This window comes from Anopheles marshallii, chromosome 3 (assembly GCF_943734725.1).
Source record: "Anopheles marshallii chromosome 3, idAnoMarsDA_429_01, whole genome shotgun sequence".
Classification (NCBI taxonomy): domain Eukaryota; kingdom Metazoa; phylum Arthropoda; class Insecta; order Diptera; family Culicidae; genus Anopheles; species Anopheles marshallii.
In genome coordinates, this window is record NC_071327.1 from 2,517,836 (window position 1) to 2,529,618 (window position 11,783).

General features: G+C 47.0%; 2 protein-coding genes across 2 annotated transcripts; one reads left to right on the top strand and one right to left on the bottom strand.

Annotated features, from left to right (window-relative positions):
- Window positions 1-251: 251 nt before the first annotated feature.
- On the bottom strand, window positions 252-3,296 carry LOC128713950 (bromodomain-containing protein 7). The gene is made up of 4 exons (XM_053808825.1): window positions 3,236-3,296; window positions 846-3,122; window positions 624-779; window positions 252-541 (listed from the first exon to the last, which is right to left on the bottom strand). Exons 1-4 carry the CDS (start codon window positions 3,294-3,296, stop codon window positions 252-254), a joined length of 2,784 nt encoding a protein of 927 aa, XP_053664800.1.
- Window positions 3,297-4,654: 1,358 nt separating this feature from the next.
- On the top strand, window positions 4,655-9,303 carry LOC128715692 (eukaryotic peptide chain release factor GTP-binding subunit ERF3A). Its single transcript, XM_053810604.1, has 9 exons — window positions 4,655-5,024; window positions 7,229-7,420; window positions 7,505-7,651; window positions 7,740-8,088; window positions 8,159-8,432; window positions 8,524-8,610; window positions 8,688-8,864; window positions 8,936-9,104; window positions 9,190-9,303. Exons 1-9 carry the CDS (start codon window positions 4,655-4,657, stop codon window positions 9,231-9,233), a joined length of 1,809 nt encoding a protein of 602 aa, XP_053666579.1. The 3' UTR covers window positions 9,234-9,303.
- Window positions 9,304-11,783: the final 2,480 nt, after the last annotated feature.

Sequence of the window (11,783 nt, forward strand, 5' to 3'; positions counted from 1 at the left end):
AATTTCAACCATGTTTTCAACTTGAGTTAGTTTTTGTTTTGTTATGCTTACGGGAGACTCCCATTCAATGAAACGCAAACGGAATGGTCGCGTTCTGATAAAATATTCATACATCCTCTGGTTTATATAACTGACCCTATCATTTGTTTTCTTGTATAAAAAATACAATGCTTTCTCACGGTTCTAGTACAACATAACACACAGAGACAAACACACACATAATCCCAAACACCACGCTTTCCTTCATATCCTTAATCCATCAACATTTGCTCGATGCAAGCCGCGTCGGATGATTCCGTGCCATCCGGTGTACTACTGCTGGGGCCGGCTTGGTTTAGGGTGGATCCTCCCAGAAATTCACGCAGTTCACTATCGATATCGACCGATGGAGTGGCTGAAACAACCGGGTTCGGTTGAATAATCGACTGCTGCTGGGTGGAAGGTTGCCGGACGAGATGGTGCGGATGTGGATGATGCTGATGGTGATGGTGAGAGATGGGCTCCGGTTCGAGATCCATATCCATCGGCGTGGTGTCAATGTCTGCGAAGCGGTAATACGTATTATCAGTTACATTTATTTTCATTAAGTCACTTTCATTTGCTTTTTGGTTTCGTTTACTAACCAACAGTCGGTGTGGGTGCTTGGCTTGCGTTCGAAATACTGCTACCGGTCGGGTGAGAGGTCGTCCCGTTTTCGTTTTGTTGCTGTTGCTGTGGTGCTTGAAGCGTTTGTGCAGGTACTGATGGCGGGATTCCTCCTGACGGTGCTTGAAATATATCTAACACGGTGTATCAATTGAAAAGAATCCTACTCTACAGCAATTTGTTCCTATTAACCCACTCACCTGTGCTTATTCCCATCGCTTTTCTCAATGACTGAGGATTTGCGATGGCTGCTGGTGGAAGCTGTTTGGCGATTTGCGTCAAATTGCTCGTAATCTGGCCCGCCAGTTCCAGTTCACCCTCTGACGGATGCTGAATGTGGGATAGATGTGCCGGCAATGGGGCCGACAACCGATCCGTCTGCAACTGATGCAATTTCTGCAACAGATCCGAATTATTGCTCAGCGATTGCTGTAACTGCGGACCAATTTCGGCACCCTTCAACTGACACTCGAGTTCGTCCAGGAACTGCATATCAACACCAAGATTTGACAGAGACCGCAAACTGTCGAAATCGATCCGTACGTTCGCGTATCGCTTCACCTCTTCGGCCACCTCAACCGGATCGAGAAATGTATGCCGAACTGCGTCACGCTCTTCGCGCTGCATGTGCGATTCGTAAAGCTTTCCGTACGATTGACGATGTTCACCGTTCGTTAGCACGTCCAACAAATTGTGCGCCATCCCAGCCGCAAAAGGACTGTCCATTGCGAAGCGCAAAATACTCTCCGCGTAATCGGCACCAGTCTCACAACCGTACGTATTCAGCACCATTTCTGTTTCCTCCTTACTGAGATTGGCAAACCGGGAATCGAAGACGGGAGCAAATGAACTAAACGCACCGTAACTGAGCGGTTTGACGATTTTTGCACTATTGCGACGATCCTCCCGGAAGCCCTGCAGCTGTCCTGTGCCGTACTGCAGCTTGCCCGTGTGCGCCCCGAGCGTCACCGTCCGTTCCGGACCTCCTTCACCACCTTCCGATTTGGTGTCGAGCAAAATCTTCATCGACGTCGTACCGTCCTTGTGCTGTCGCAGAAATCCTAGCTTATGCGCTGACTTTCGCTTCAGTAGCTTCGTCCTAGCGTTCAGTGCCGCACTCTTGACCTGCGCCAACACTTCGTCCGGCGTGAAATCGTCAACGAACGATTCGAATTTGGTATGAGGATTGTTATCCAATCGAATCTGTTTTCGCTTTTCCTCTTCCTCAATCTGCGCATTAATGCCTTCGTCAACTGCGGCCGCCATCGCCTCATCGGCCGAATCCGCCGTGTGGTGTTGATGATGGAAATCGCTGTCCGTTCCATCAGCCGATCCGATCGGTGGTTCGAAGCCGAGCTCCTTTGCCGTCAGCTCGCGCATGTACGTCATCAGCGGGCGTAACGAGCGCATCAGATTGTCCGTCTGCAGCAAACGGGCACCAACGTGCAACAGCTTCTTGGCCGCTTTATGATAAACTGTCTCCGAATGATTGTACTTGATCGCGTTCTCGCACATTAGCTTGAAGTCGTCGCTAAACTCCGACACCGAACCGTACTCGTTGTCCTCGATCTTCTGCCGTATGGTGGAAAAGTCCATCGGTTTGAGAATGATTGACGAATATCCCGGTGCTATATCATCGGTAACGGGCCACGCAAAGAACTGATGCGGATCACGCTTCTCCAACGCTTTCAGAAGATGGTCAAGCAGTTTGTTCAGTGGCGAGCGACTCTGTTTTTGCTTCAGCACGCAACTCCGCGGCTCACGGCCGCTACAATCCGAGTTGGGGGTTTTCGGAGCCTGACTCGAGCTGGTATCATGGAAATCAATCTTGCTGCCCGGTCTCGAAGAGGACTGCATTGAGCCAGGGCTTTGCAGTGGCTCATCGGTCGTCACTGAGCTTGGTGCTGTAGTAAGCTCTTCCTTAGGCACAAGTCCACCACCCAGCATCACTCCATCGTGCTCCCCTGCAGACTCGGGAATGGATTCCCGTTCTAAGTCCGATTCAAGCTTCGGAATTAGCAGTGCTTCCGGGAGCAGCGGTTTCGTCACTGGTTGAGCCGCCAGCGATGAACTGGCCACGGCAGCAACCGCGGCAGCCGCAACCGAACTAGCTGCCGGATAGTGCACGCTAGACACCGGATCAACCGTCGCCTGGGAACTCTCGTCGCCGTAGCTGTTAAAATCTTCCTCTTCTTCATCCTCCTCACCGTGACTGGTATCATCTCCTCGGTGCCTGTGACGCTTCTCCTTGTGGTGATGTTTGTGTTTCTTTTCACGATCCTTCTTCTTTTTCTTCTTTTTCGATTTTTTATGTCGCTCCGGATAGTCACCGCTGGTACTGGTGAAAAGGGTACTTCCCCCATCTGACTGGATACCGTACGCAGGCGAATCATTCCCATGCTCGGGCGTTGAACTGTTGCCACTCACTTTCAGTATGAGTTTAAGGCTGGGTGGCCGATCAAGACTGAACGATTTTTCTGTGATAAATTCAAGTTTAAAGGTTAATAAGTCACCTACAAAACTATGCCACATTCAGCCGGGAAACTAGACAAACGGTGCACGTGTGTGAGGCTATTGAAAGATGTCCTACCTTTACCACTTTCACGTTCCTTGCGTTCCGATTTATGTTTCTTGTGTTTCTTCGAGCCCATCGTGATTAAAAAAGCCGCAAAACACCGGGATTTCACGCAATTTTTCTGAATGCAAGCCGAGGAACAAGCGCTACAAATGGCAGATGCAAACGTAAACAAAGCGTCACAAGCCAAGCACAGTGTGGTTTCATACGGCCACGATTAGTGACATTATCAAATTGTTATTTGTAGGAAATAACTTTTTATGCAAACGAATACAATTTTAGAAAATAACATCTGATACCGTAAAATTATGTTACCTGACTTTTATAATACCCCGAGCAAATTTTCTTTGAACAATTCGTTTAAAAAACTCAAAACTGAAAAACAACCCTGTGTGCTGCTGCAAATAATTCTTTCGTTCTGCATTTAAATGGCCCTTTCTATTGATCTTTATGTAAAAATAACGTCTCAGACTCGTCCATGATGAAGTTTATTCGCACTTGTGCAGGTTTTCCGCAAAAAGTATAGCATTCTGTCTCGAAATTGCAAAACTAATGGGCTCTACTGTTCGCTGCCGTCAAAAGTGTCAATAGTGCCAAAAACGTCAAAAAATTGCACCACATTCCTCTAACCATCTTGGTGCGCACGGGAGAAGAAAGAAAGAAAGAAAAAAGTCAAAAAGGTTGTAAAGTTGAAGCGCGTGGTTGCAGCAAAATTTTTCCGATTTTCTGCATCCAGCACCCCAGCACTGCGAAAACTGGAGCGCCCGAAGTGAACGGAACTCGGCACGGAGTTTCCTTTCAGCACGGTTTCGTTCTCTAGGTTTTTCCGCTTATTTTCCGTTTTATCTCCCCGTCGGCGAAAACCGTACCACGTCGGCGGTCGTATCCGAGCTCGCGGTGTGAACGTGTACCCGCGTGTGTGAGTGTGTGTGGCTGTGGTTTCTTGGCCAAACGCGAAACGTACGTGTTATCCTCCCCGTTTCCGAGTCGCCGTGTTTTTGTGGGTGGGGAGTTTCCGTTTTTCTTTTCCGTTCCGGATTCGGTTTGTTGCGGTTCAGGCTTTGAAACCACTCTTGCTGCCCGCCCGGCCCTGCTCTGCAGCACCCAACTCATTGGTCAGTTACGTTGCACACGCACCACCTTTACGTGTGCGTGTGTGTGTGTATGTGTAGTCAGTGCGTACGAACGTGCGTGTGTGCGTAGAGTGAAATTCCGGTGCAAGGCAGGCAGCGCAACGCAAAGTGCACTTTAATCAGAAGGGGGTTTTAAAAGAAAACCAGACCCGTCGCGGTATCCCACAAAAGAAAACTCTGGTGTGGTCTGGTTGCGCGGAGCAGCCAAACGAGACGTCGCCACCACAGTAGCCAGCAAAGAAGGCAAAAGAAGTGAGAAGTGAGATTCGTCCGCGCCACAGTGAGCGAGTGAGCTTGAAAAATGGCACAGGAAAACGATAGCAACGAGATGAACACCAAGTTCAGCAAGCTCAACGTGAATGCGGTAGAGTTTGTGCCGAGCTTTTGTACACCTTCGTCGACGGCGGTGCAGACGGCAGCAGCAGCAACGGCACCGGCGGGAACACCTGCGGCGGGATCGCCAACGGCACCGGTGGCCGCAGCACCACTTCCGGTCGCTCCTGCATCGGCCACGTCGAGTGGTGGCAGTAGCAGTGCGGGCGGTGGTGGAGGTGGTGGCGGAGGTGCCACTACGCCGACATCCACAGCTGCCACACCGACACCGCCATCCTCGTCGGCGCCGACACCCATGGAACGAGACGAAGATCCGGTGAAAACGCCTGAAAACAATGGTAATGCACCGATCGGCGACAGTAGCATAATCGCAATAATAATGAAGGACTGCTTGAAATGGTCAAAAGGAAGTAACACATGCTACCAGTGGGACGGCCAGGTGGAAGTTAAGGCCCTTCACACACTATTTGACACATGTGTGGGGAAAGCGTATCTCTCTCTCTCTCGCTCATTTATTGTGAGTGCTCTCTCTCGCTTGCACCGCTCGTGATCGCAGTGCGTGATGTGTCAAAAGCTGTTCCTCAAACATCCATTCCGTTTTCGCGAAATTCTTCGCTTCGTCATCAATTGCCGCCACAGTACCGGTTTGTACTGGCGCGTCACCCGCAACCGGTTCGCACCCGTGGGCACCAACCTTCTTTCTACCACGACACACCTCGACTGAAGGGAATGATATCGCGTGTAAATCATCGTCATCGACAGCGGATAATATTGCTCTAGGGAACTGCTTTTGCTGCTCCCTGCTCATCTTTGCCGTTTACCGTGAAGCGCTGGCCTCGTTTTTATGAATGGGCAGCAATCCAAGAACGATGCCTCTGTCTCAGGCCACATGCAGGTTTTGGGTTCTCGTGTGCCCACTTGGTGGGCGGTGGCGCAAATTCTCTGCCAGGGACTAATCGACAGTTCTACCGCATACGATTCACAACGTGGTCCAAATCCATTCTTGCCATGTAAACGTGCGGCATGTCAGTACGTTGGATTAAAAAAGGCGGCCACAGCCAAGTACACGAGTTTGTTGTGTTCTGCAGTCATCCATGCGTCCAAACACCCACAGGCTGATAGATTTCTTCCATTTCCAGATGGTTGAAAATGGATTTTGGCCCAATATTTCACGTTCACCTACTCCCGTTTCTTGCAGGAAATATGAATTATTGAGCAGACAAAACACAAATGATGCAAAAGAGCGTAAAACATACAGAAGATATCGGCTAAGTGTGTGTGTGTGTGTGGTGTAAATGATTGTTTTCTTTAGAAAAATTAAAGCGGTTTTTGGAAGAAAATTGTTTTGGACCACTGCTGGTTGTGGAAATTGAAGAAATAGAGCGAGAAAAGAGAAAGAGAGTCACTATCACGCCATCTCAGTATTACCCGATGATTAGCGTGTCTAAAGCAATTCTCCGCTAAAGGACTGATTAGTCTAGTAGTGGAATTAGTGTACCACCACTCCATCGCCCGTGGTCGTCTGCCCTTTCAGCATAATACGATGATGTCATCGATAGAATTTTGTTTTATATCGTGTATTCTCTAGAGAGGGAAAATAGGCTTTAGTAACCAGTACGAAACCAACCGTATCGCGACACAAGTGTGGAGTAAAGTCATGGTACAACACAAGGAGCAGATAGATCCTTCGCGCTCTAGCTTTCAGTGTGTCTACAATGGTAATCCCTTTGTGCATGGCATATCTTCATCTGCAGTGTGCCACTTCTCGCTCGTTTCTACATTAATCATTCAAACCCGTGGGAGCAGTGGCGTCTTCCGACACGCACACACACACACTCATTCATTCGCTGGCGGGACTTCCCAACGTAAGCCCGCTACTCCGACCGAGTGCAGTGCAAAGTTTGGTAAAAGGTGTAGTTGATTGAATAAAAATCGATGCCATATGCCAACCACCCATCACCAACCACCACCACCGGGGGTACGTTGATGGGACTGTCGGGGTCCCGTTTTCTTTGCGCCGTTGTCCTGTGACCTCAATTCCGGGCTGACCATGGTGTAGTGTAATGTACGTGTGGGAAGTGTGTTTTTATTAAGGTTGAATCTTGGTTCGAAGGCGGATTAAGACTACGCCGAGGTTTCAATTTGAATACATCTTCGTAGATGAGAAAACAATTTATCTGTCGGTGTTCCTGTGCACCGCATGGTGTTAGAGCATAGGCCAATTTAATGTTATCCCTTTTCTCTTCACTGAGTGGGGGCCACCCAATTAGGAATGCGTCAGACGGTAGGATACTAATCTCCTGTAGCAGAATTGTGGTGTTTTTCTCTCCTAACCAGCCCATAGGGATTATCAGTGGGTGGTTTGACGCACTTCAGTCTTATTGCTAACAATCTTCGTCACACAGTACTTCCCAGTCGTCATCGTACTATTTTTTTAAATTTGCATTTCGTAGCTTGTCCATAAAAAATAAAACCTTGCGTATAAATATCACCTCGCAAAGATCCTGTTTTGCTTATGATTTATCATGTTTTATTTCCACAGAAAGTGAACCGCTCGACAGTTGGGACGCCGAAGAGGATTCAATCTTGACGCCGGAAGATGAGGAAATGGAATTGGATGACGGTGAAGTGGACGGTGAGACGGCCCCGAAAGTATCGAAAAAGAAGCCTCCCAAGGTAGAGGAAAGTCGAAGCAAAAAGGAACACGTGAATGTGGTTTTCATTGGCCATGTCGGTGGGTATTGTTGTGAAGATATGGTTACAACGTCGTGGATGACTTTAATTAATACAAACGGTTTGCGTTTGTTCCTTGCAACAGATGCCGGTAAATCGACAATCGGCGGACAGATCATGTCACTGACCGGAATGGTAGACAAACGGACACTCGAAAAGTACGAACGCGAGGCGCGTGAAAAGTCGCGAGAAAGCTGGTACTTATCGTGGGCGCTCGACACGAATCAGGAAGGTATGTATGTTACGATATGGTGCAGCCCATCACAGCCAAAGAACAACAAAGCACTATCTGCTATCATTGTGTCCACCTCCATCCGCAGAACGTGACAAGGGAAAAACGGTGGAAGTTGGTCGTGCCTATTTTGAGACTGAGAAGAAACATTTCACCATCCTCGACGCACCCGGGCACAAGAGCTTCGTGCCAAACATGATCGGTGGTGCTGCCCAGGCGGATCTGGCGGTGCTGGTAATTTCCGCGCGAAAGGGTGAATTCGAGACCGGGTTCGACCGGGGCGGGCAGACGCGAGAGCACGCTATGTTGGCTAAGACGGCCGGTGTTAAGCATTTGGTCGTGCTGGTTAACAAGATGGACGACCCGACGGTTAACTGGGACCTTGAGCGTTACAACGAATGCAAAGACAAAATATTACCATACCTCAAGAAACTAGGGTAAGGTGACAAGGCGGCGTGTAAAGGAACGGCACCGAGGTAAACCTAATATTCCTTCGCAATTTTACAGGTTTAATCCGGTGAAGGATCTTACGTTCATGCCAGTGTCCGGAATTACCGGGCAAGGTTTGCGGGAACCAATCGACGACTCTACGTGCCCCTGGTACCAGGGTCCGGCCTTTATTCCGTTCATCGACGAGCTGCCCTCACTCAATCGCAAAACGGACGGACCATTCATCATGCCGATCGTCGACAAATATAAGGACATGGGTACGGTGCTGATGGGCAAGGTGGAATCCGGTGTGGCAAAGAAAGGCACGAACTTGCTAGTGATGCCTAACAGAGTGAGTTGACATGACAGCTAGTTGGTGGTAGCCGGAGATGTATCACAAACAACAATTATGAAACATGTTTGTTTTACCCTGCTTTTTATAGACACAAGTGTGCGTTGATCAGCTGTGGTCCGACGACGAAGAGGTGACCTCAGTGGGGCCTGGTGAAAATGTGAAAATCAAAGTAAAGGTATGTTGTCACCGGAAACCATCTTTAAAACGGAATGGTAGTAGAATTTGGTACTTACTTACATTGCTTTTTCACAGGGCATAGAGGAGGAGGACGTTTCGCCTGGATTCGTCCTTTGTGACGCTTCCAATCCGATCAAGACGGGCAAGATTTTCGACGCACAGGTGGTCATCCTAGAACACAAGTCAATCATTTGTGCGGGATATTCGGCCGTAATGCATATACACTGTGCCGCTGAGGAGATTACTGTTAAGGTAAGATTCCTTAACCCTTGTTAATGATCATGAGCCTCATGTTCTCATGTTCCTTTCCTTCTGTTTTACAGGCTCTTATTTGTTTAGTTGATAAGAAGACGGGAGAAAAATCCAAGACAAGGCCGCGCTTTGTGAAGCAGGATCAGGTCGCCATTATGAGGATTGAATGCTCCGGATTGATATGCTTAGAGCAGTTTAAACTATTCCCCCAGATGGGTCGCTTCACGCTTCGAGATGAAAGTGAGTGACCGCGGCATTAATAATGCCAGTTTTCAGTATGGTAATGCAAATTAATTTTATTCGTTCTTATCTCCCATTCTCACAGATAAAACTATCGCTATCGGCAAGGTCTTGAAGGTTGTGGAGTAATGTGACCAGCTCCTGTCCAACCAACACATGAAACACGCACGTTTCATTGGCAGCGAATAAACAGTGTCCTTTAATCATCCAGCATACTGACCATTTAAAAGCTCACACTCCACCAAACACACAAACAACTCACCAACACTTACAGTCATCAGCGAATGCACTGCGGATACACACACAAGCACGGCCCTTTTCTCGTCCATCTATGCCACACTTCCCGTCGTTGCGATACGCACCGTTATAGATATTGAAGCAAAAACCGTTTATTCCAGCCGTGCTTATCCCGATACCGTTTCGCGGACATCCGGTCCAAGTTTTATTGTTAATCTGTCGCTTTCCTCTCTCTTCTTGGCTGTATGTGTGCTCAGCTCCTTCTTCTCGATAGTATAACATTCTTAAATCTCTACCCTTTGCACACTGTCTCTCGGGTCGGTACAAACGGAGCCGAACCCAACTAAAGAGGCGAGTGGCCCAGAGGGTGTGGGGTGTCTGTGGTGGAATTGAATTAAGCCAGACTGTACCGTTTCTCTACCGCTAGAGAGAAAGAGAGAGGGAACATTATGAGCTGCTACTAGAACCCGTATTATAGCTATATTTGCAGCGCAGCAACTAAATTAAAACCAAAACGAACCAAAAGGCAAACGCGACACACTCATAGCACAGCAAAAAGGTAAAAATAAGCCAGCGAATTAGTCTCTGTCCAGCAAAGGTTAGAAGATGACGCGAACCCTTATGAGCATCCATCGTACGCATGGTGCCCGACTGTGTACAGGCATTTTTTACACCCATCTCCCCACTCCATCAGCTTCCTTCCGGATAGGGCGTCCAGCAGTCCCTCATGGCTCTGAGCACCAGATTGATGGTTAAAGGGTAGGGCGTCGCTTGCGATAGCGGAAAATAAAAGGAAATTACTAAAAGTGTCCTGCAAGATAGAAGAAAACAAAACTGAAACTAACAAAAACACGGTACGCGCATCAAACGGAAACAAAACTCAGTAAAAAGCAACTAAAGGAACACCACAATGCAAACGAAAACGAACAGAAACAGAGAAGCAAACATATATAGGTAAACATAAGCAAAATGGAGAGGTTAAATCAGGAGCAAACGCAGATCGCTCCAAACGCGACGTCGACTGAATTGTGTATGCACTGAATGAGCTCGAACGGGAGCACATTTGAAACCGGGTTTGGATAGGAAAACCAGGCAGCAGCTAAAATACGACGCATCAGGAACAATAATATTAAACATGATAATATGTAACACTGTTTTGGAGTGTATTCGTGTGCGAGCGTGTGGACATTTTGGATAAGTATGTCCTACCACACGCCCATCAGACGGAGCGAGAAGAAAAGCTACTCGAGCAAGAATCCGCAATCGGTATGGAGAGCAGGGCAGTGTATCGTGCGTGCGCTTGGAAGATGGCAGCAAGAAACAGAAACGCAACGCAGTAGCTAAACCAGACAAGTGTGTAGAGTGATAAGTGGAAAATGGGACATTATAGGTCGGTGTCGAAGAGAGAAGCCCATCTCCCTTTACCTACCGCGTAAGCAAAGAACTTTTAAAGTCGCCGCCTGTTAAATGAAATCTTTGATTGTTTTTTTTTTCCTTTTTTTTTAATTTTCTCCATTGTGTTATTGAATCGACACGCGAAGCAAAGCAACGCATGCAAATCAGAGATAGCATCAGAGCATCAGAGATATAAGCAAAGCAACAGCAAACGTTGGGTTACAATTATAAGATGGCTAGTGGGCGGTAGAGCTATATAGCCAAAAAAACGAAAGGAAGTACAGAAAACGAACGCACTAACCACAGGTCGGAACGGACATATCCGAATCCACTACTGTTTACATTGAATTTATTACAAGCTGATGGATAACTTTTGATACTAAAGCAAAGCATGGTTTCTGAATGTTTTATTTTGTTTTTTTTTTTCTTCCATCTACGCATGCATGCTTTCGTTTTGTTTTGTTCGTTTGCTATTAATTTGTTTCTACCCAAAAGCTAAAGAACGCATTACGGTTGAATGAACCATCAAAATGAAGAATGTGTGTTGTTAATAGGATATTAAATGAGGCGGAGTACATGAGAAGTACAGGAGTTTTCAGTTGAAACACATTTTGATCGGTCTTTCAGTTTGGCAAGACAATTTTTTTTTGGTGCATTAAAAATTGCGCGACAAAAATGGGAACTACAGTCCAAACTGCAGTTCGCATATATAAGGGAGACAACAAATAAGGAAAACTTGTTAATGAGAGAACGTATGAATTGAAGCAAAATGAAAGAGACATACACAAACAAAGAAAAAACACCCGGCATAAACTCAGCTACTCTCTACATCTAATCAAAATACGGTAAACAAATTTCCTAAACAAAAACCATGCATATTGAATATGTTTTCGTTTCGAGTTTTGTTTCGATAAGTTCATTTTTTTTACACTCTGGTTTGTTTTGATATTTTGACGAAAAGGAAACTAGAAACACACGCCTAGTGAGCGAAAGTAATGAAACAGAAAACGTGAAAACACTGAAGGAAGAAAATAAAGAGGTCTCTTT